The sequence below is a fragment of the Herpailurus yagouaroundi genome, unplaced genomic scaffold, assembly GCF_014898765.1.
Source record: "Herpailurus yagouaroundi ecotype Mexico unplaced genomic scaffold, PumYag 142, whole genome shotgun sequence".
NCBI lineage: Eukaryota > Metazoa > Chordata > Mammalia > Carnivora > Felidae > Herpailurus > Herpailurus yagouaroundi.
The window spans coordinates 2,531,493-2,553,950 of NW_024412397.1; the positions used below are offsets into that span (position 1 = coordinate 2,531,493).

At 54.9% G+C, this 22,458-nt stretch overlaps 1 protein-coding gene across 4 annotated transcripts in view; it reads left to right on the forward strand.

Moving 5' to 3' along the window:
- Positions 1-22,458, forward strand: part of MBP (myelin basic protein) — a 92,728-nt gene that overhangs the window by 19,846 nt on the left and 50,424 nt on the right. For all 4 annotated transcript variants that reach the window (XM_040478546.1, XM_040478545.1, XM_040478544.1 and 1 more), the window contains exon 2: positions 7,358-7,445. In XM_040478546.1, coding sequence (XP_040334480.1) covers positions 7,358-7,445 — 88 coding nt within the window. The remainder of the gene's footprint in view (positions 1-7,357; positions 7,446-22,458) is intronic.

Here is a 22,458-nt window from a genome sequence, read left to right on the forward strand (position 1 = left end):
AGCAGCCCGTGGTGGGTCACGCCTCTGAGTCCAAGTTTAAAACGGTCTTGTGGTTTAAAATATCACTTTTAATGTCTTTCAACATCTTTCCTCTCTTGATGCCTGTTTTTTAGTTTGAATCAGAATTTTGTAAATTGTATAATTTTTTTAAAACTGTGACTCCAGGGTTGCCCTCTCTCAGAGACTTTTTAATTTTTTTTTTTTCGGATGTTGCTACGGTGATTAGAAACTTATCTTCTGGGCCATTCCTCCTAAAATTGTTGCTTCCAGACCATCAGCCTTTCAAAAACTCAAGGCTGATTAAACGCGTTTTATACTTACAATTCCGTGTATGTGTAAATAGGTACACTTTAAGAAAATCTCTTAGGATGGCTGGGGTCCCTGGACGGTGGGTTAGGTCGCAGGGAAATGACTGGACAAGATGGGTACAAAGTTACAAGTGGCTGAACAGACCAGGGCCTAAAATAATTAAACCCGGATGCCTTTTACCAGTGTTTTGGTTTGTTTGCAGCTTTGGTAGGTTTGACTCAATTTTATCCTTTATTGTTCCACTTGGTCCTCATGGAGGCGGCCCCGAATCGTACTTCCTGGGTACCAAGGCGAACCCTGTGAATTCCCAGGTCCCTCTCTCCTCACACCGACCCTAGTGCAGGACCCACACTGGCCCACGAGGAACACTTTGATGCTTAAAGTTTAGAAGTCGAGGCCAGGTGAGGTTTTTGTGTTTTGTTGGTTTTTTTTTAATTTTTTTTTCACAAAAAAAAAAAAAAAAAAAAAAAAATGAGAACGTTCTCTGGTTTGTAAGTAGGTTAGGAGACTAGAAATTCCTTAATACCAAAAAAAGCACTAGAAATTCCTTAATGCCAAAAACAGTGCCTTTCTCTGTTTCATTATTCATGTTAACATCCAGAGCTATTTGTGCTACGTATAGAGGGACGTAGAGGGACTTGTGTTCATTTCCTGATGCTTCTGCAACAAAGGTCTGCAAACCGGTGCTAAGAACACCAGGAATTTGGTCTCTCACACTGTTGGAGACCAGAAGTCCAGAACCCAGGAGTCGGCAGGGATGGCTCTTCGGAACGTTCTCATGGCAGCTGTGTTCCAGCCTCTGTCCTAGAATCCGGTGGTTTCCAGCAGTCCTTGGCTGGGGACGTATCCCCCTGTTGGCTCACGGCCCCCTCCCTGTGTGTCTGAGTCTCTGTGTCTGAATTGCCTCTTATGAAGACACCCATCACGGCTTAGGGACCCACTCACGGCACTATGACCTCTTCATAGCTGATCTGCAGGAGCCCTCATTCCTGTTTGAATATTTTTTTAACATTCAAGGATGGACTCAGACTGGACCCAGGCATGTGGACCCCTGAGGCACCCTCCCTGAGGCTGGTTGAGGGCCAGATGCGGGTCTTTGGTTTGACCTGATTAGATTTCTGTCAAATCTGGAGGAACCAGCTCTTCCCTGAGCACGGACGCTTCGCCTGGCTTTGGTGGAGCGTCCCCCAAGCCGTGACCGCACACATTGCACGTCCCCCAGGTGACCACACAAAGCACATCCCTCAGGTGACCGCACACACAGCATGTCCCCCAAGCACCGAATGCACACACCGCACCTTTCCCTGTAGGTGAGTACGTGACTCTTGGTCCCCTCAACAGGTCTCCTTCGAAAGTCAGTGTTTCTTTAGGAAATGCAACAAATACCCACACTTACATTGAAAGCGAACTGTGAAACACTTCCAACGCTAAAGTAGATTCCGTCCCGGGGCTTCCATTCAGGACGGTGCCCAGAACCAGAAAAGACGAGAAACGCTGTCTGCTCAGCTTGTGTCCAACAGCACAGACGACGGACCCGGGGCCCCTAGGATGGCAGTGCCCGGAGCAGACAGGGCCTCGCTTCTCTTCTGAACAAGGACGGGAGGGGGCCAGACACTGGGCAGGGCTTGAGTGCACCTGTCCCTCAGGGGCGTCATTCAGTGAGCAGAGAACCCGTTGGTTACGAGGGGAGTTTTAATCCCACTTGGATGAAGACTGTTGAGTGAAAACATACAGACCAGGGATGCGGTAAATTGCTTAATTTATCATGAGTGTTGTATCCGTGTTGAAAAATAAGTCTCATCTGCATTTAGAAATATTTTTAGTTTTTTTTATTTGGGAGAGAGCACGTGAGTTGGGGGGGAGGGACAGAGGGAGAAGGAGAGAGAGAATCTTGAGCAGGCTTCATGCTCAGCTGGGAGCCCAGTGCAAGGCTTGATCCCACGACCCCAGGATCATGACCTGAGCTGAAATCAAGAGTCGGACACTCAACTGAGCCCCCCAGGTGCCTCAATATTTTAAAATATTTTTAGGGGCGCCTGGGTGGCTCAGTCGGTTAAGGATCCGACTTCGGTTCAGGTCATGATCTCACGGTTTGTGAGTTGCAGCCCGCGTCGGGCTCTGTGGTGACAGCTCGGAGCCTGGAGCCTGCTTCGGATTCTGCGTCTCCCTCTTTCTCTGCCCCTCCCCTGTCCATGCTCTGTCTCTCAATAATAAATAAACGTTTAAAAAAATTTTTTGTAAAAATATTGTTAAATCGGCATTTGTAATTATGAGACTTTTGCCTTATTGTGTTTACCCCTAAAATTAATATGGAAAAGTAAGTGAATTCTTACATCGGTCACCTCTCTCATATTTAGGCTGATGGAAATGAAAATTGGTACAAATATTATGAAGGAACCATGACTGCTTGAAACACATTTAGACACGTGCAGTCACAGACACGATTTGAGAATCAGGACACGTTGGGGCAGTGACACCCTGGGTCGCAGGTCTTGTCGGCACCGACCCTCTTTGTGTATCTGAGTGTTTTATGTCTGTTATTTACTTTCTTTATCGTGAAAATTCCCTTACGTTTGACCCACACCATCTTGATCATGTGTGTTTTGCTGGTGGACGTTTCGCTTGTTGGAAGTGTGTTCTTCGTAAGGATATATTTTATGTTCGCCGTAAAGCAACAGCATCAGGTCTCAGAAAGTAACTCTTTGTTGGGACAGAAGTCAGCGAGTAGATTTCCCAGGCCGTGCGCGTGGACTTTTCGCACAGCGTCCTGCACAGCGCGTGGAGTTATGACGCATTATGACCGGAGGAGGTGGGTGAGGTTCGGGGTCCCGTCTGTCATCGGGACTCCGCCCCGCCTCCCCCCTGTGGCCCCTTGAAGGAGCAGACGGTGCCCGTTCTGATGCTGCAGCAGGGAAGCCTGCACCGGGCACGGGCTGAGGACACCAGCTATCTCTTCGCCACCACGTCCGGCCGCGCCGACCCCAGCAGCGGAGACAGGGAGGCTGTGTGACCCTATCATCCAGCTGCAGTCACTGAGGGCAGAGTGGTTCGCTTTCCATACCGAGCTTTGACCCTGACCCCGAAGTGCCCTCATCCCTGAGACTCCAAGCCTCCCAGAAAGAAGGAGTCCTCGGTTCTAAGTCGAAGACGCTGCTGGTCGTAAGGGGCTTCTTGACCTAAATGTGAAAGCGTGAGAAGAGGCACCCGCGATGAAGGAACACGGCAGCTAAATTGTATTCGATCGATTACTTCTCCAGTGATGGGTATTGTGTGCTTGGCAAAGAAGATGACATTGCTGTCAGCCTCAAAGCGCGACGTGAAACAAAGACACGAGACTGGATTCACGGCTGACGAACGGACCTGTCGAGAAGTGCTTGCCCACCCAAGTTTTACTCTCCTCTGAGTAAATAGGTGGATATGAGAAAACGCCCACTGAGCCACCTTTGGCTTCCTCTGCCACCAAAAGCTTTGTCAGTGTAACAGCCGAACAGTTTTCTCTCCGGCACTTGCTGGGTGCCAGACGCTGGCGAGGTCTGGGGACAAAAGGGTTTATAAGGCCAGGTCCCTCTTGTCAAACAATTTACAGCCTGGTTGGGGGAGAGAGGAGTGAGCCTACAGGGGCGGGGGTGGGGTGGGGGGGAGCGGCGGCCAAGTCTGCAGGGGAGAGGAGTTCAGACCTGCCCTTGTGGGAGGGGAAGGGTGTGGGGAGGAGGGCAGGAAGAGAGGGAGGGGAAGAAGGGGAAGGGGGGAGGGGGGAGGGGGAGGAAGGCTGAGGGCAGGAGGAGGAAGCCACTAGGGGTGGGGCTGAGCCTGGCCAGGTCCTCCCTCCCAGACACTCTGACCCTCCTGGACCCTGAGGGCAGGAGGCGAGAGCCTGATCCAGGGGAGGGACAGCTTGGTTTTGTTATTGTTGGTGTCACAGAACCTGCTGTGAATGTTTATCCAGCTCCCAGAGGGCTCCTGTGTCACTGCATCCCCAACAAGGCTGCAAAGGGCTTTTTTCTCAACTTTGTCAAGTCGAGAATACATCAGGATGTTAGAAAACAGTCTCTCATTCTTGTCTTGCTTTGTATCTTTTCAATTACCAGTGAGTTTGAACACGACTGTGTGCTGTTAAATAGTGATTTTATGAGACTGTTAGATCTCAGTCTGGGAAACCCCAATTTAGTGTATTAACCAGCTGGTGGGGTACCTGGGTGGCTCAGTCGGTTAAGCGGCCGACTTCGGCTCAGGTCACGATCGCGCGGGCTGTGAGTTCGAGCCCCGCGTCGGGCTCTGTGCTGACCGCTCAGAGCCTGGAGCCTGTTTCGGCTTCTGTGTCTCCCCCTCTCTCTCTGCCCCTCCCCCGTTCATGCTTTGTCTCTCTCTGTCTCAAAAATAAACGTTAAGAAAAAAAAATTTTTTTAAAAACCCAGCTGGTAACATCAGCTTCACTGTGAAAATGAAAGCAAACTTCTCCCTCCTCCGTGTTCAGGGTGTTAATTAACAATAAGCCTTTTTTATATGTATAACATTGGACATCATTTAATGGTAGGAACCAGGTTCTAAATGTTGGCCGGTGGGATCTCACCCATCCGTCTGCCCTTGTCTTCCCCATGGGAAGTGGAGACCCCATGCTGATGTAGGAGCGGGAACCCTACCCTCGTTTGGGCTAGAGCCTTCCAGAGGGACCTGGGGGCAGCGGTGGGGAGCACAGGTGTGAACCCCAGAGGGCTGGCCTCCACCTCCCCAAGGCCACGGAGGTCACCTCCAGCCTGGGCCCTCGCCTCCTCTCCGACCTGCCGGCTGCCTGCCTGTGCTGCTCCCTGACTGTGAATCCGTCCTGGTCTGAATCAGACCTTATGTTGACAGGACAGGCACTTATGGCCTCCTCACGAGAAGACTCGTATTAGGATGGGTTTTGTTGCGATGCAGACCCAAGTAGAGCCCGGAACCTGGGAAGGAGGGGGATGGAGGGGCGGGACTTCCTGGGTCAGATTAGCTGGGCACGTTGGCGTCCCAAAGGGCGTCTCCCTCCCCGCCTCCTGCCCACCTGGCCCAGGGGGAGCACACTGCTGGCGGTGCCCGGAGGTGACGCCGGTCCAGCCGGCCCCAGAAGCTTCTGCAGGGCCGGTGCCCAGCCTCGGGGCCACGTGCCCGCTCTCTAGGCCCCCCAGAGATCTGCCAGAGCATGGGAGAAGTGGAGGGGGGAAAGCCGGGCAGGTGAGGCCCACCGGCTGTAAGACAAAGCTTGGGAACAGAGCTGGGGGAGGGGCAGCCAAGAGCCAGAGCTGAGACAGAGGGGAGGGTGTTCACCTTTTTTTTTTTCAGAGTTTCCCTTTTATTTAACAAACACTCATTGTACAGTTTCTGTGCGCCAGGTGTGTTGAAAGCACTTACAAATATTAACTTTATTAACCCCGATTACCAGCACGATAAGCAGTATCAGTATTTCCTCTCTTTTATAGAAAAGGGAACTGAAGCCCAGAGAGGTTAAGTGACTTGCCCCAGGTCACACAGCCAGTAAATAAGAGCCAAGCCAGAGTATACACCCAGGCAGTATGGCTCTGGAGCCCGCTGCCCTGGTCACTGTTTCTCCTCTCTTTAGAAGGAAAAGAACGTAAAATAGGAAAAAGTCCTAGCTGGAACCTCAGGAAATGAGAGTGGCCTGGGACAAAGTGATACAGAGCAAGGGTGGAGGCCGGAGTGCGGCTGCGGGAGCCTCAAGCCACGGGGGCAGAGTCCGGGAACGAACCCTGGGCTTGTGGCCCGTGAGTCAGCAACCCCAGCTCACGGGCGCTGCTCGTAACCGGGAAAAGTGCAAACCAGGTGAACGGTCAGCAGCAACGGTGGCCTTCGTGGCAGTGGCTCAGGTCGGGGCGCGTGCTCTGGCCGCAGAGGCAGGTCAGGCCGCGCCGGGCGCCGGGCGCCGTGCAGAGGCTCTTCTAAAGGAGCACAGGACTGGGACGCCTGGGTGGCTCAGTCGGTTGAGCGTCCGACTTCGGCTCAGGTCACGATCTTGCGGTCCGTGAGTTCGAGCCCCGCGTCGGGCTCTGGGCTGATGGCTCAGAGCCTGGAGCCTGTTTCCGATTCTGTGTCTCCCTCTCTCTCTGCCCCTCCCCCGTTCATGCTCTGTCTCTCTCTGTGTCAAAAATAAATAAACGTTAAAAAAAATTTTAAAAATAAATAAATAAATAAATAAAGGAGCACAGGACAAGCTGGAAAGGCTGGGCGCCCCTGCCAGGGGTGGTGGGGAGGGGAGAGCAGGCCCTCCCGCTGTGCTTGTCAGGGTCCTTTGCAGGGGCGTCTATGCGAGCCTTCCCGACGGATCGCCAAGAATAGAAGCTAAACCATATCTACTCTATGCCCTTAAACTCTTCAAGTCAAAAAGAACGTGCACTCTGGTGCTGCCGTTAGGGGCCCAGGAAGGGGCAGAGGGGAGGTCTCTGCCCGGCCTCCCACCAAGGCTGCCCTGCCTGGCTTCCAGGAGGCCGGAGTTGGAATTCAAGAAAGTCGGGTTTGGCATCCATCCTTTCCTGCAACCCAGACAGCCACTGGGCCGGCTTCCGGAGCGCAGGCCGTGATGTGCCGCTGATTTATTTTATCCGAGGTGATCTGCAATTTCCTTTGTGTGAAAACCTATCCCCTGGAACAAGAGAATGCTTGCAAGCCCAGGCAGAGAAAACAGGCCAGAATCCAGAATCCTCTGCAGAAAACCCACCCTGAGCTAATTATCTTGCCACAAAGTTTACAAGAAGAAAAATGTATTACAACTAGCTTGTTGATAGAACACTGCATCTTTTTTTTTTTAATGTTTATTTATTTTTATTTTTGAGAGAGACAGAGCACGAGCGGGGGAGGAGCAGAGAGAGAGGGAGACACGGAATCCGCAGCAGGCTCCAGGCTCCGAGCTGTCAGCACAGCCCGATGCGGGGCTGGAACTCACTAGCCATGAGATCACGACCTGAGCTGAAGTCAGATGCTTAACCAACCCACTGAGCCCCCCCAGGCACCCAGGTGAAACACTGCATCTTAAGAAAGGGTGTTGTCTGTTTTGTTTTGTTCCCAGGATGCAGACACGAGCACAGGAGAATCTAGCAAGAGGAGGAACCCCCACTACCTTTCCCGGGAGGCCTCGGAAGACAGTGACGTGTTCGGTAGGTGACACGGAACTTGTAGTCGTGGCTTTGTGTGACATCTGTGTGCACGTGCACTCATTGAGGGATGGTTTTAATTTTATCGTTACATGAGTAATCCATGGCTCTGTTCTCAGTATTAAAACTGCAGACCCCCTAGAAACGTGGAGGTAAGCCCCCTTCATTAGCCACCTGCTGTCTCTTCTCCCCGACAACGTGACCGCCCTGGGGGCCCGTCCCCTTCGGGTTCTTGTGTTGTGTGCCTGTCTGTACACAGAGGCCAGAGACTTCCCACGTGTATCCTCACTGTACAATATTTCTCTCATCATCTGTTTGACCAATTGGGGGTGGAAAACCTAACGGTGCCGGTGAAAAATATCTAACAGGGAAGTGAAACGGTCCCAAAGCCCAGATAGTTCAACCACCAGGAATGACTCGGGAGGCGTTGGAAAATAACCGTTTTCTATAAAAGTGTACATTTTGTGGAGCCCAGCTGACACACGTCGCCGTTATATACGTTGTTCATTTCCATTTCTGTGCCCACCCCCCGCCCTGAGAATAAACGAGTTCTCATCTGATTTTACATGGAAAAAACTCCCCTTTCCCATGTGGCCACGATGCTCAGTGACGCCCCCAAGGTCACACAGCCAAGCAGATCTGTCCACACGCCTTACTGTGTTCTCTTCTCCAAGAATTCCCAAAGAGGTGGGGACAAGGGGGCAGCAGGGGACTGGCCAGGACCCTGAGGGCGCAGGGTAGAGGGGAGGGGAGGAGAGCGGTTTTCTGGCTACAGAAGTAAGCTCCCCCTGCACCTGCTCATCGTGGCTCTCCTGGCCGACAGCCTCTCGCCACGCTCCCTGGCCTGGCCGCTGCTTACTTACAGAAAGGGCTTCTTTGTCGTTTGATTCTCGGGCAGGAAAAGCCACCGCAATTTTTGTGTTCTTGATTTGCTGCTTCTTTTTCAAAAATCCCTTCTGTTCCTGTGATCCTGCCCTGAGTAAGCGCTCATAATTACACAAGTCCCACTGCCCATTTGCTCAGTGTCTTAAACTGTAATGAAAACCGGCACAACCCAGAGGCCCAGAGACGGAAAACCAGGAAGATTCGTTTAACGGAAACCAGTCAGATACTGCCACAGGAATCAATACCCGCCTGGGTGGACGTGTTGCACGTCGATTTTCACGGGAATTGGGCGGAGGGGCATAGTCCGCTGCCTTCCAGGTGGGGTCTCCAGGCCTTAGAGGCAGCTCTCGAGCGAGGCGCCCCCCACAGGTGTTCTGAATGCAAAGGGAAGGCAGTCTGCAGATTTGAAGGGAATGTCCGAGCGTCGATGATTGCGAGAATAAGTCCGTCTCTGAACCTCTAACACAAAGGTTCCTCTCGACTCTCTCTCTCCTCCTGTATTCCAACTGCATATGTATATACACACGTAAAAGAAAATGACAATATAAAAATGTCCAAATTAAAGCTTTCTATATGATAAGAATACCTTTTGGAATGATTTGGCTAAGCTTACTTGTTTTTATTTTTTAAAGCTTATTTACCTATTTTTGAGAGAGACAGAGTGGTGGGGGGAGGGGCAGAGAGAGGGAGGGAGAGACAGAATCCCAAGCAGGCTCCACGCTGTCAGCACAGAACCCAACATGGGGCTCGAAACCACGAACTGTGAGATCATCACCTGAGCCAACACCAAGAGTCGGACCCTCAACTGAGCCACCCAGGCGCCCCGAAGCTTACTTATCTTTAAAGCAACCACCACCTTCCTCATTGTTCCCCTGGTTGTTTTCAGAACAGTGGTCCCAGAGGGAGGGTTTGGACAGTGGTCCCAGAGGGACACTTCGGACAATGGCTGCCTGCAGTTGACGGTGAAAGCCAGCAGAGATGCTGCCGTTTCAGTCATGTGACAAACTTAGATTTGTCTCCCGGTGGGAAGAATAATGACACAGGCCCCCTCCGCCTCTTGTGTTTACCGTGACTTCTGAGGCCTAGAGCCCTGGAGACGCTTACGGATGTGGGGTCGACAGCCACCCTCACGTGGTCAGGAAGCGGCTCCCGAATCATCACCTCGGCACGTGCGACTCACACTGGACCCAGGCCGAGTCACCCCAGAGGGAAGCGCGAGGCGCCCGCCCTCTGACCTTGAGTAAGGACGGCCCAGGGGCCTGCTGGCTCCCACTGTTCTGTGCTCAGCAAGCCTGAAGACGCAGACAAGGCGGCCCCGCAGAGCGGCTGGGCCCCTGCTTTTGACTTACGAGAGTCTTCCACCCGTAACCCGTCCTAGCGCTTTCCTGAAATGCAAAGGAACCCCAGGCTGGAGGGGCAGAGTGACAGGGAAAAGAGAATCAAACGTGATCTTGGCTCCCGGTCTTGACTGTATAATCTCAGGAAATACATATGAGAGCTCATGCTAAATTACAAAGTGTTCGGGGCACCCGGAAAGCGTCCGTCTTCGGCTCGGGTCATGATCTCACAGTTTGTGAGTTCAAGCCCCGCCTCAGGCTCCGTGCTGACAGCTCAGAGCCTGGAGCCTCTTCAGAGTCTGTGTCTCCCTCTCTCTCTCTTTCTCTGCCCCTCCCCCACTTGCTCACGTGTGCTCTCTCTCTCTCTCTCTCTGTCTCAAAAATAAATAAGCATTAAACAAAATTTTAAATGAGTTACAAAGTGTTGTACAAATGTCACTCTAAATGAAATCGGCAGCCGTCTCCCACTTTTCCTGACTGGAAAGTACGATAAAAAGTGCAGAAGTTTCCCAAGTAAAAAGCCCTGCTTTCGCGATGCTCTGTGAGCCCTGAGTCAGCGGCACCCGTTTAGCGGTAATCTCCAGGCTCCTAATGATCGTGTTGTCCGAAGAATGGTCCTTATCCCTTACCTGACACGCTCCTGCAGGATGTACTCAAGGTCTCTGTGAATGTCAGGACAAAAGATTGTCTTACCGCGGCCGGTAGGAGCCCTGCATGGAGGACGGGACTAGAGGGGCCGAGAGAGGTTTGTGCTGACCGTGGTGCAGGTGCCCTAAGCTGCCGGCCTGCACGCCACACACTCAGAATCACCAAGGGCACAGTTAGCCCCCACCTCTGGGAAGGCCACGGCTGGTCATCTACACAGCGATGCACCAAATATTTGTATTGACTTTTCCGTTTCAAGGGAAAATCCAAATGAAGGATTGCTGTTGACCTAAGTAAATAACTCCTCAGAGCACACGTACAAATCCCTTTCTGTAGTGTTTTTTTATGACAGTGTGTGGTTATACTTCAGGACTGTTTGCCTAGTTACCCGAAGAGGAAGGAAACACGGTAGCCTAGGGAACCCTGTGTTGTCTGAGCTTTGGGGAACCAGGTTGTTTTGTGGTAGGCCTGTTTTTGAGCTTTTTTTGAACCACACACCCACACGTGTCATACGTGGTCCTTGTCATCTGAAGCCCAGCCAGCAAGGAACACGTACCTCCACCCCTCCCTCCAGAGTTCACCAGCCGCAGGACTGAAACACGGGCTGGAACAATGCAGTTGCCACGAGCAGACGCCTTGGGTCTCCCTCAGTTATAGTGACAAGGGAGCAAAATCCCCAAAAGAGGGCACCCCTGCTCTTCCCAGACAACCGTGGTTCCTTCCGGACGCGACCCGCATCTCAAAAGTCCAAGCAGAAGCGACGCGGCCCCAGCACGTCAGGGAGATTCGGGCGCACCTGTGCAGCGTGTCGGGGTCCCGAGAACATCGCCTGCAGGACCCCTCGCGTGGCTGAGGGCGGACCCCTGTGCAGATCCATCAGCACCTTGGTGCTCAAATGATGGAGATACAATGAGCCATGTTTAAGGCGAAGCCAAAAAGTAGTCCTACTAGAAACACTGAAGTGTATACATGTAACTGAAGTATAGATACGTGTGTGTATATGTGTATCTTCATGCCACAAAGCTTGAGTTGGCTCACGCACCAGGAAACAATACAATATAAAAAGCGCAGAGTGGAGGTCGACTAAAGTAAGACCATGGGTCTGCCCTACAGCAGTTGCTCATAGCTGGACTTCTCATTGAACCCAGAGATTCCTAGATGCCCAAATGGAAAGTGAGACCCAGTCCGTTTTTTTTTTTTTTTAATTTCTCCCGTTAACGTGGGAGGAAATGCGGCCGCACCACCTGTTAGCTGTGCGATCTCTGCCCGTGTGCTCATCTTGTGTCTTGGTTCCCCCCCAGGCAGGCAGGGGGGACAGCAGACGTGCCCGCAGCTTAGGAACCAGCTAGGGAACGTGCACGTGTCTGACGCTCCCGTCTGCCACCGGGACCGTCAGCCCTACCGGCAGAACCAAGGCTCCTTGCCTTCCTCAAAGGATGCGCAGCTCTGTTGAGCCAGCTGTAAGAATTTCCCTCCTGTTTAAGTTGTTGTCTCACATAACCCTGCGGTCTTCAACAACCCTGGGGTTCTTGTCCGGCGAACGCACTGGTTAGTTGCACAGGCAAATTGAAATAAACCAGGTAACGAGCTTCCTCGTGCCCGGGCGCTCGGCGTGATGCAAGCGTCCTCCTAGTGACCTTGCCTTGTGGGTCTCCCGCATGGCCCCCTCACATGCCTCCAGGGACCCGGGTGGGGTGGGGGTGTCCCTCCTGGTGGGAAGTGTCCATAAGAGCAGGACCAGGAGGAGGAATGCTGTGCCGCAGACAGAAAGATACGTTCCCTGAGTGCTTTCACATAGCGTTAAAACAATCGTTGCTTTTTGTGGTTTCCAAGGCCTTTCCATGAGCAAAGCTCTTTGAGATGCTTTGTCGAGGAATCTTTGTGTTGAATCGATCCTGATTCGTAGATTAAGCTAGAAAACTAGTAGGTTGTAGTCCTTACTGATAGAGGGTTCTGGGTCAGCTCAGTAATAGCGCTGTGCCTTCCTGGGGACCCCTCGTTAGCTGTCTGTCTGGGGCGGTCCTCGGTGCCCTCCGAGAACGGCTGTTGCACCACCCACTCTTGGAACAGCGGCTGCTGGCTTTTGTTGCTACCTGTGGCTCCATGGCTGCCTGAGCCGTCTTACTCGTATGCGCACCAGGGACGGAATCAGTCCTGAGTGTGTCTTTGGGGGCAGATATAAACCGTAGAGTCAAAACCACGAGTCGAGAACTTGAAGGAACATTGGAAATCGTCTTGTCTGACCCCTCGTTGTAGAGACGAGGGCCTGACTGCCAGGACGGTTAGAAGCTCAAAGGCCACAAGGACAAGACTGTGGCTCCTGGCCCTGCTCTGAGCCCCACGGAGGGCACAATGGCTCGGCCCCGGGGGGCCCGGGGAGAACAGAGGCCGCTTCCGTTTCTATTTGACAGATACGTCAAAAACAGTGAGACAACGTAATACGTATTAGTCTGTGCACTTCGGTGACTGTGATGGTACTTGTGTCTCTTAGACCCATGGACATCTGTGAAGATGTGCTGCGTCCGGGCAGCTCCCAGGCCGCCCCTTGCCCCCCCTCCCCAGCAAAGTCAATTCCCTGCTCCCCGAGCTTACCTGTTTCCAGCCACGATGCCCTCCGGGGGGGTGGGGAGTGGGGCAGAGCGCAGAGGCACCCGCAGTGACTGTGGGCGCTCAGGCCCCCTGGGACGTCTGCTTCTACTCGCCAGCCCCCAGCACCAGCTGCTGGACACATGGCTTGGCCACGTATCTAGGACTCTGGCCCGCAGACCTCTGGGCAGGACCCACAGCCTCAGGCGCTTGCTGACGCCCTAACGGCCGAGCCCTGGGCTGTCGTGACGAGTCCAGGGCGTCCAAGAGGAGCCACGCTGGGTGGAGCTCGCCAGGGAGGACCGCCACCCAGCGTCTCCACCAGGGTGCAGCTGCCCCCGAGCGTCTGGCCTCCCTAACGAAATGCATCACGCCTTCGATAGTCGGTATGCCGTGTGACCCTTGGGTGGGCAGTGTTTACACTTAGGTGCGTGGAGGTGTGTGCACTGTCTTCCCGGAGACAGGGACGCCTGAGGAAGGTAGTGGGCGAGCAGGACGGAATGGAGGCCGGTGCCTGGTGACCACGCACCGGTTCTGGCCGGACTCTGGGCCTCCCTGTCCTTTGCCGCTCGGACAGCAGTGTGGCCGGTGCGCCTCTGCTGACAGCGCCCGGCTCTAACGCCCCCGGGACCCTCGCGGGCTTGTCTAGCTCCCGCCTGTCTGTCACTGCGGTCCAAGCCACCGTCGGCACTCACCCGGGTGGTTCTGGGAGCCCCACCTGGCTCCTGCTTCCAGCCAGCCCCTGCCCTCACGCCCCTCCCTGTTCAGAGCCCGCCACCCTCCTCACAGTCTGTGGCTCCCAGTGGGCCCGGGGGAATTCCGACTGCACCTCCCGCACGGCCCTGCCTCCCTCACCCACTTGCTCTCTGCTCCTGAGCGTGGGGCCTTTGCACAGGCTGTGCCCTCCCTCTGTGCCCTCCTTCCCCAGACATCTGGAGGCAAGCTTCCCACCTTCCAGTCTGCACCCCCACGTCCCCTGCAGAGCAAGGACTCCTCTGACCCGCGTACTGAGAAGACCGCTGCATTGGGACCCTGCAGACACCAAAATCTCAGAGCTCCGTGACACGGCTTTACCGTGTCACAGCCCGGCAAGGTCAGGCAGCTGTCCTCTCAGCAGCGACTCAGAGGTTCCGGCTGCTTCCCCTGGGGCCTGGGGACCCGGGGGGTGGCTAATCGTCAGGGAGACAGGGTTCATCCCTTCCGCCGACACTCCCCGGGCCAGAAGGAGTCACGCGGCCCCGGCACACAAGCCCGTCGTGGCCCCGTCTGGCCGGGACAGGGGGACACTGCCCCCTGCTGTCTGGGGTTGGGCTCACCACGCCCCGCGTGTGTTGTCGGCCTCCCCGCCACCTGTGGAAGGTGAGTCCATGTGGCAGACGTAGGGGCGTCCGTGTCCTCGCGGAGGGCCAGCCCCATGTGGCTGAGTCCTCACCTGGCGATAACGCGGTGATCCGACGGACACTGCCCCAGCCCGCTGCCCCCTCTTCCGCAAACTGCTCTGTTCCAAGATCAGGCCACCCGACTGCACGTCCTCAACCTGAGCTTTGCCCTCACGAGAAGCTCGCCTCGTGTGCATAAGCGTCGGGCGTCAGAACACACGTGTGCATGTGTGCATGTGTGTTATGCATCAGAACATGCATGTGCGTGTGTGTGCATAAGCACCGCACGTCAACACGCGTGTGCGTGTGCATGCACGTTGGCCACTTGCATGCACACTCGTGTGCACACATGTGCTTCACTGACAAAGTTATCTCTGAAACTCGGGGAGTGGCTTTGGTCCTTTGAAACTGGCAGCTGCCAAGACTGCCTTCATCCCAGTGTTTTCATGAGGACGGGGTCCACAGACGCGGTTTGTAGTTTTGGGGCTTGCTGGTCAACCTGTTCTGTAGAAATTCCACATGATGGTGAAACCCTGGCCACGCGGCCCCTGTGGGGAGCGGCTGCCCCCAGCTGAGCAGCTCGGTCCCACCTTCTGGTGCACCCTGCATGGCACGCCGCCCCGAGGATGCCCCCGGTGACAGCAAGGAGCCCCTGCAGACAAGGGTGTGGGGTACCAAGCGGGGCATCTCCTCGCGGTCATGGCAGGCCCTGCTGTCCTCGCCACTGACCTGCCCCAGCAGAGGCCAGTGTTGGCGGCTTCTTCACGGCCTTCTACGTTGGGAGACAGAACCCGTGTTTCACCTTCTAAAGAGAGCTGAGGGAGGTTTCTCCAAAGCAGGCCCGGGCTAGCACACGTTCCCAACACCTCCCCCAGCGTCTCCGCTGGTGAGGTCAGGTGAGGAGAGAGGGGGTACTGGGTCCAGAAGGAGGCTGGGAGGTGGCCGCGAGCGTCGCAAGGTCCAAGCCCAGGCCACGCTGCACCCGTGGAGGCTCACTGCAGAAGGAACGACTCTCGGGAGCACCGTGAGCTTGCTGGGCGTCCGGAGTCGCAGAGGCCTGATGGTGACTGCCCTGTGTGCACTTGCCCCCACTGGCGTGGCCTTCGCCATAAAATGGGTGGCTAAGAGTCACTCGAGGCCATCAGAGCCACAATAGGACAACTGAAAGACTTCCAGAACAAAGAGGGAACACAGACCTTACAAAGGCACAAATAGCATCTGTGATGGGCTGTGGCCAGTGGACAGCACTGTGTCCCAGCCTGAGACCCGGGGACTCAGAATCCTCCGGGCCTCTGTCTATGGATCCCTTCATCTGCCCCGCTGCTATGCTCGTGGGTCTCAGGCCCCCAGTTTGAAAGCACCCGCGTGTGGCCCCCCCAGTAAAAGTTACATTTCTTGCTTCCTCCGCACACCCAGCCCGGACTCACTCGCGGGGTGAACTCAGGAGCTGCCGTGTGGCTGTGGACCGTGTCCTCCTGATGCCTCGGCCGCCAGGAACGCGTCCAGGGGCCGGGGACCAGCCCGCGGGCAGAGCAGTGCTCACGCCCCCTCTGCCCGCCACGGGAGGGACCTGCGTGTTTCTACAGTGAATCCTCTCCGGGGTGAGCCTGCCCGCGTCCTCACTTCCGCCGAGAGCATTACCCTGGATGGTTTTTAACTGAAGGAAGGAAGTCTTTAAAAGGAAAGCAAAACACCATGCTACGCCCCAGTTTAGCGGCACTGCGGGCCGGACATGGGGCCTCACAGCTGTCCTTCCCCAGCACACGGACTGACCCCTCTCCTGTCCACACCACTGGCGACTGAGTCGTGCTCTGCAGGTGCACTCTGACTGGTTCTGCCCTCAGAGCTGTGATGTGTCACTTCCTAGGAAGCTGTCCGTGGTCCTTACGCCTCCCTGTCCCTCCCGCACGAGCGGGCCCAGTGGCCATAGCCTCCTAGCTCACAGCAACTGACGGGTGAAAGTCGGGTCCTTGCTTCTCCCAGACTTCCTGCTGTGTGGAATGTCACCAGGCTCCAGATCCAAAGAAACAGTCCCACGTCTGTGTGATAGGGGACAGCTGTGATGATGGCGACAGGCGGGCTTCTAATCTAGACGATGAACACAGCACAGTGCCAGCAAATTTGATGTTCTCGTTCAGGGGGTCAGAGGCGGCTAGAGACGGTGACGTTCGGGGGGTCAGAGGCGGCTGGAGACGGTGACGTTCGGGGGGTCAGAGGCGGCTGGAGACACTCACATCATGTCGCCAGCAGGTGAAATCCAGGTAAACGGATGCAGTTCGTGCACATTCTAACTGGAATGTTTCATTAGGTAGACTTTGTGTATCTGGGCCGTTTTTATTTCAGGACTTTCCAGATTATATAAAATGTGCACAGGAAGGGACCCCTACCTTCCTCCCTGTCTCTCTAATGCCGGGGCAGTGGCGGGGGGGGGGGGGGGGTGGTCTTACCTCTGCCTCTAGCTGAAACTTTTGTATTTCAGTGACTTCAAAAAATGACGTCTTACTGTTCAGTTTCTTTGTCTCGGAGTCTTTCTTAAGAACCAGAGACACCATGAGCATGTCTTGTAACCAGTGGTCCTGTAACCGGAATGTGACCCTTCGTCACTATGGCGTGCCACACGTGGAGGGACGAGGGGATGGGGCACTTGCCTCCAGACGGCAACGCTCTGTAAGGTCCTCGCAAAGCTCGCTCCTCGGATTCCGGGTCATCTCGGGGCCTCAGGACAAGATTTGTCCATCATTCTGCCGGCCTGTGTGGCACCTGCCACAGCGGAGTGGAATCTGTGCTCACGCTCGCCCACGCGTGCACTGACACGCTCACACTCACCCACGCGTGCAGAGACACGCTCACCCTTACACGTCCTCGCACACGTGCACAGACACGCACTCACACGTGCATGGACACACGTGCTCACCCTCACACACACAGTAAGGGGGTCTCCCGCGACCCCAAGCTGGGTCAGAGGCCCGAGGGTGGAGGTGCGCCTGTCTGCAGGCACGGGGCAGCCGTGTGGACCGCGAGGCTCCGCGCACAAGGAGCGAGTGCCGCTCCAGCTGTGCGGTGGAGTGTGCTGACAGAGGGCCTCCTGGGGGCCTCCCTGTAGGCGGTGGCTTGCCTGGACAGATGACTAAAGGGCTTCAGTAGGATCAGGAAGCCTGTGCTCTCAGGGCTGTTTCGAGGAGCACGGTAGTCGCCGGGGCTGTTTTTCTTGGGAACAGAGGGGCAGGATGTTTATCCCGCAGGACTTGGGGGGTCCCTTGGGCATTTCCCTCCTGAGCAGCGGGTTGTGGTTCCGGCTTTTCCAGTACGTAGGAATCGGCCTCATCCTTCAGGGGATGCTGTCTGGTCCCCTGAGCCATTCTTGCTCTCACTGTCATTCCAACTGAGTTAGAGAAATAAAGGCCTGAGATCCTGTGGGGGGTGGGGAGCCACCTGGGGGGGGAGGGGGCCATAGGAGGGCAAAGAGAAAGTGTGGACACCTTGGCCCTCGGGCAGGGTGGGAGCCCCAGGGGCCGAGACGTCAGGATCACGGTCGTGTCTTCTGCACACGCTCCTTGGATTCCAGGAAATGTTCTTTCCAAGTTTGCGTGCCCGGGACGATCGGCGGCGGGCTGGTGCGCTCAGAGATGTGCCTTAGAAGTACTGTGCAAACCAGTACGAGTCCTTCAAAGGCTGTTGTTTCTAAACCATTCACGGAACTTGCGCTCGGCAGCGGCTACGCGGTGTGTGTAGAGCTGGGGCCCCGTCATCGAGTGCACGGTGACTCGGTAGCCGGCAGCCGGCTCCCACAAAGCTCACAAAGGGGGAAATACACAGTTTGACATTTAAAGTATAAATAGAACTCCATCTTCGCATTTCAGAACCCTGGTTTATCTTCGAAAACGGTAACAGACTATGTGAGTCTTCAAGTCCTTATTTTTGCAACCATGTCTGTCCTCGGCCAGATCCACGAGCCAGAAGGGGAGGGCTCACTGCCAGATCGTCCCGATGAGTCAGCAGCTCCCAGGTTTCCAGACACTTCCGTGGAGCCGCGGTGCTCCGGGGACATGCAGCTTCTCGGAGTCAAGAGAGGACAAGAATGTGGGAATGGAATTGCTCGCGGAAAGCGTGTGGCTTCTGTCATTGCTGCCGTCACCGGGTTCAGGGCCTCGGCGGTGACAACGTCCGCACTCCGAGAAACCTGAAACGGCGCCTGTGCCTGTGGCTGCAGGGGTGGGCTTCCCGCGGGGAGTCGAGGGTCATCAGGGGGCACCCAGTGGTGAGCACGTAGCACACCTGCGTGTGAGCAGAGACCGTGGTCGGTAGGGGCGGGGCTGGACAACAGCGCTCCCCGTTCCCTGCACACCTGAGGCCTGGCTTCCCAAAGTGAGGATGTTCAAACCACCGGGCATCACGTCCAGGTCCCCCTGGAGCTCCCCACGTGGCTTGGACCCTACACTTGCAGGAACTTCAAAGACAGAAAATAGAACAACGTTTTCTTTGCCCAGATTTAAACGGGGGCCGGGCTACGACGCTCTCACCACACGGCCCATATCGCCTACTGCATCCCACGAAGGTTGTCTTCTTATTTGAAATAGGAATCACTTGTCCCACCGATCTTTATCGTGCAACGCTTTCGCCCCAGGCCGCGTCTGAGTGCAGGGGTACAGCACTGAACAAAACAGCCGGGACCCTGCCCGCCTGGAGATTGCTTTTGAATGGGGTTCAAATCCCGCCTCTTGCTTAATAAGTGCGTGTTTTCTGTTTTGACCTCGTTGGGCCTCGCTGTTGACATCGGTAAAACAGAGCTATAATAGCAGCAATTTGGGGGGAGTGAAGTCAGTAACGGGCCTGACACGCCGACCTCGTAAGGACGACATTTACTTTTCCTACCTTCCCCCCCGTATGGGCCATCCTGGCGCCTCTTTGTTCCACGGCCACCTTCTCAGCCGGGGGTCCGGTACCTGCCTGTGTCATCCTCGGGACAGCACCCCTGCACGCTAAGGGTACTAGCCATTGGGACCACTTCTCGTCTGCTTCTTGTTGAGTGCGTGAGCCCCGGGAGGGGATTTGAGCAGGAGTGTGCTTCCCAGTGGAGACAAAGCCAGAGAGACACCTGTTACACTGAGATCTTTGATTCTCAGCCCAAAGCATCCTTCTTACCGGCATGGCGGTCCTGTGTGGAGGCCACAGTACAGAAGATCGTTACATTTCTGTCTCTGCAGTGGTTTTCAGTAATCCTGTGATTGTAAGTTTTGCTCAGAACCTGCTCCTGACGAGTAATAGATCTAATTATTTTATTGCAAAGATACCTCATCATCAGTGTGCTCGCCGGCGTTAGGAATTAAATACTCAACATGGTTTGGCTTTTTTCAATTGCGTGGAAAATCTGAACGCATCCCCTTTTTTGTTCTGGTGTCTCTTCTGTTTCGTTGAAAAGTTGTAGTAAAGCAACGCGAGCGAAGTGACCTCCGTCATCGTTTTCATTGTTCGCGGCTTTATTGAGATGCGATTTCTAGCCCATCAAGTTCATGGAGGTGGGCAGTGCTCACCATCACCGAATCCAGAAGCTTCTTGTCCCAGAGACCACACGCACCGATGGCGGTTCTCCGCCCCCTCTGCCGCCTCCAGTCCCTGAACCGCTAATCCACGTTCTGTCTGTGGATCTGCACACTTCTGCCATTTCGCTCAGCGCTTTGCAAGTGTGTCCACGTGGCGGGGTGTCTCGGGCTTCGCTCCTTGGGGACGGCCCCTGTGCTGCCGGTCCCTCCCGGCTGGTGGGTGTGTGGGCTGCCTCTTCATCCTGCCTAGTGTGAGCCCCGCTGCTGTTTACGGCCTCGGTGGTCAGAGGCGTTTGCTGGCTCGGGCGGACGCCTACCCGCCGTGGCTTTATTTTGTTTGCACGCCAAGCTCCAGAGGGCAGGCTGTCTGCCTCTGCTTCCGTGTGGATGTCTGCCATTTGCATTTGGGTGTTTGTCGAACACCGTCCACCGCCCCCTGGAAAAGTGCATTTTCGTGTCTGATTCGCTCAATCCTTGAAGATGTCCGGGGCGCAGGCAGCGGAGGGATGGAGAGACCCTAGATATTTCTTCTCCAGCCTCCGCGAACTGTTGTGGTCATTGGGTAATCACCTTCCAATGTAACTTCTCTAAGCCGACACTTCCCTGGACTAAAAGCCCGCCGCTCACATCTTCCAAGATGGGTGCCTCTCCCTGCACCCAGGGAACAGGACGTGGAGTGAGCAGGTGGACATGGACTGAGCAGGGGGAGGTGATGGGGGAGGCGGTGTGAGCAGGGGGAGGCGGTGTGAGCAGGGGGGGAGGCGGTGTGAGCAGGGGGAGGTGGTGTGAGCAGATGGAGGTCGTGGGATCAGGGGGAGGCGGTGTGAGCAGGGAGAGGTGGTGCGAGCAGGGGGAGGCGGTGGGAGCAGGGGGAGGCGGTGTGAGCAGGGGGGAGGCGGCGGGAGTGGGGGGGGAGGCGGCACGAGTGGGGGGGGAGGCAGCGGGAGCAGGGGGAGGCAGTGGGAGCAGGGGGGAGGTGGTGTGAGATCCCGGCTCTGCCCGTCAGGTGTGAGTGGCATCTGTGAAAACAGTATTTTAGGCAGATGTGGATGGCTCAGCTTTGACGTGTTCTGCCTTTGTTGTCCCTCGACTCTGGGACCTCGTGAAAGCAGAGGGAGAACGTAGCCCCCTCACGTGACAAAGCGACCATTGCTCAGTCCGTTACAAGACGCACGATATTCATGGAGATCAAAAGGTTCGCATCCTGTAAACCACTTTGTGGCGACGACCTTTCATGCACTGCATTTGAACTCGTGTGGACATACAGGCCGAGGTGACTCTGCAACCCACCCCTGCTGTGCTGTGAGGGACGCTGGCCTTGGGTGATGACAGCGAGCAGTGACACCCGCTCAGTGCCCGGGGGCCTGCACAGCCACCTGGCAGGTTACATCACACAGCTGTGGCTCAGATACTCAGGGACCAGGAACCGGACCCCAGAATTCACCCAAGACTGGTGGAAATGAGCACACTGTCCCTGTGATCAAAAGTTTGAATGTCATGTTTGGTTCAAGGGGACTGATTCCCCGTAGAGACCTTTGTAACACACACCCACGTAAGAGCATAGATACGAGCTTACTTCCATGCGGTGGAAACGCTGACTTTCTGCTTACAATTTCCTTTCGGAATGACCAACCTAGTGAAGGTTCATGGAACAAAACATCAGAGTAGATTATCATAAGCACCCCCGTGGCTAATTTAGAATTTTCATACATAAATCTTCAAAAGTACTTAGGGGGTTTTTGTTGATTCTTCAGTTGGACACCCTAAGACATCGGATGGTATCTGACGATAGGATCGTGATAAACGGTCTGGAGATGGTTCCCAAAAAAGAAAATAAACCCAAAAAAAAGCGTATTCGTGTGCCCTTTACTGAAACAACATATTTCTAAGAAGAGTTAAAGCAGCAGGTGAGCTGAAGAGGGCTCACCTGAGGCCGTCTGTGCAAATGGTATCTTGGAATGTCTTTTTCTCCCCTTGTATCTGGCCGGACATCGCTGTTTCTTAATCTGAATAACCATGTCTCGTCGCCTGAGTTTTTTAAAGCATTTCCCTGAACGTTTCTCAACCTGAAGAGTTTTCAAGTTATTTTTATCCTTAAACACCAGCAGCAGCTAACACGGGCTGGTACCAGGCTGGCACCGTGTCGGCACTTTCTCAGTGCTGGACGCTGCTTGTGAAAAGCAGACATTGTTGAAGAACCCCCGTCTCCGCGGTGCCAGACATTTGACGGCATTGTTCCTTGGCTCCCCGGGACAGAAAGTGCTGCTGAACAGATCTGCAACTGTCCCCAAGAAGAGACCTAAAAATAACTCTCTCATTTACTGAAATGTAAATGTATCGATTATTTGTTGACACTGAGAGCCGGGGGTGATGCCGTCCTCTTTCTGACCCGTCCTGGGTACGGCGTGACCAAAGTATTCTCTGAATACTTATGAAATCGCATTCGTGTTTTGAGGTGCGACGGTCAAGCTTGAAATTGTTTCAGCTGAGAGAAGGGAGGCCGGTCAAAACAGTTAAATCACGGACCCCTGTTTCCTCTTCGTCCGGTCACAGCGCACGCCCCCCCGTAAGGCGGTCTGGTGCCAGCGTCCGATCTTCTCGGAAGACCAAGGACACAGTTGCTGGAACCTGTGTCTTTGGCTGA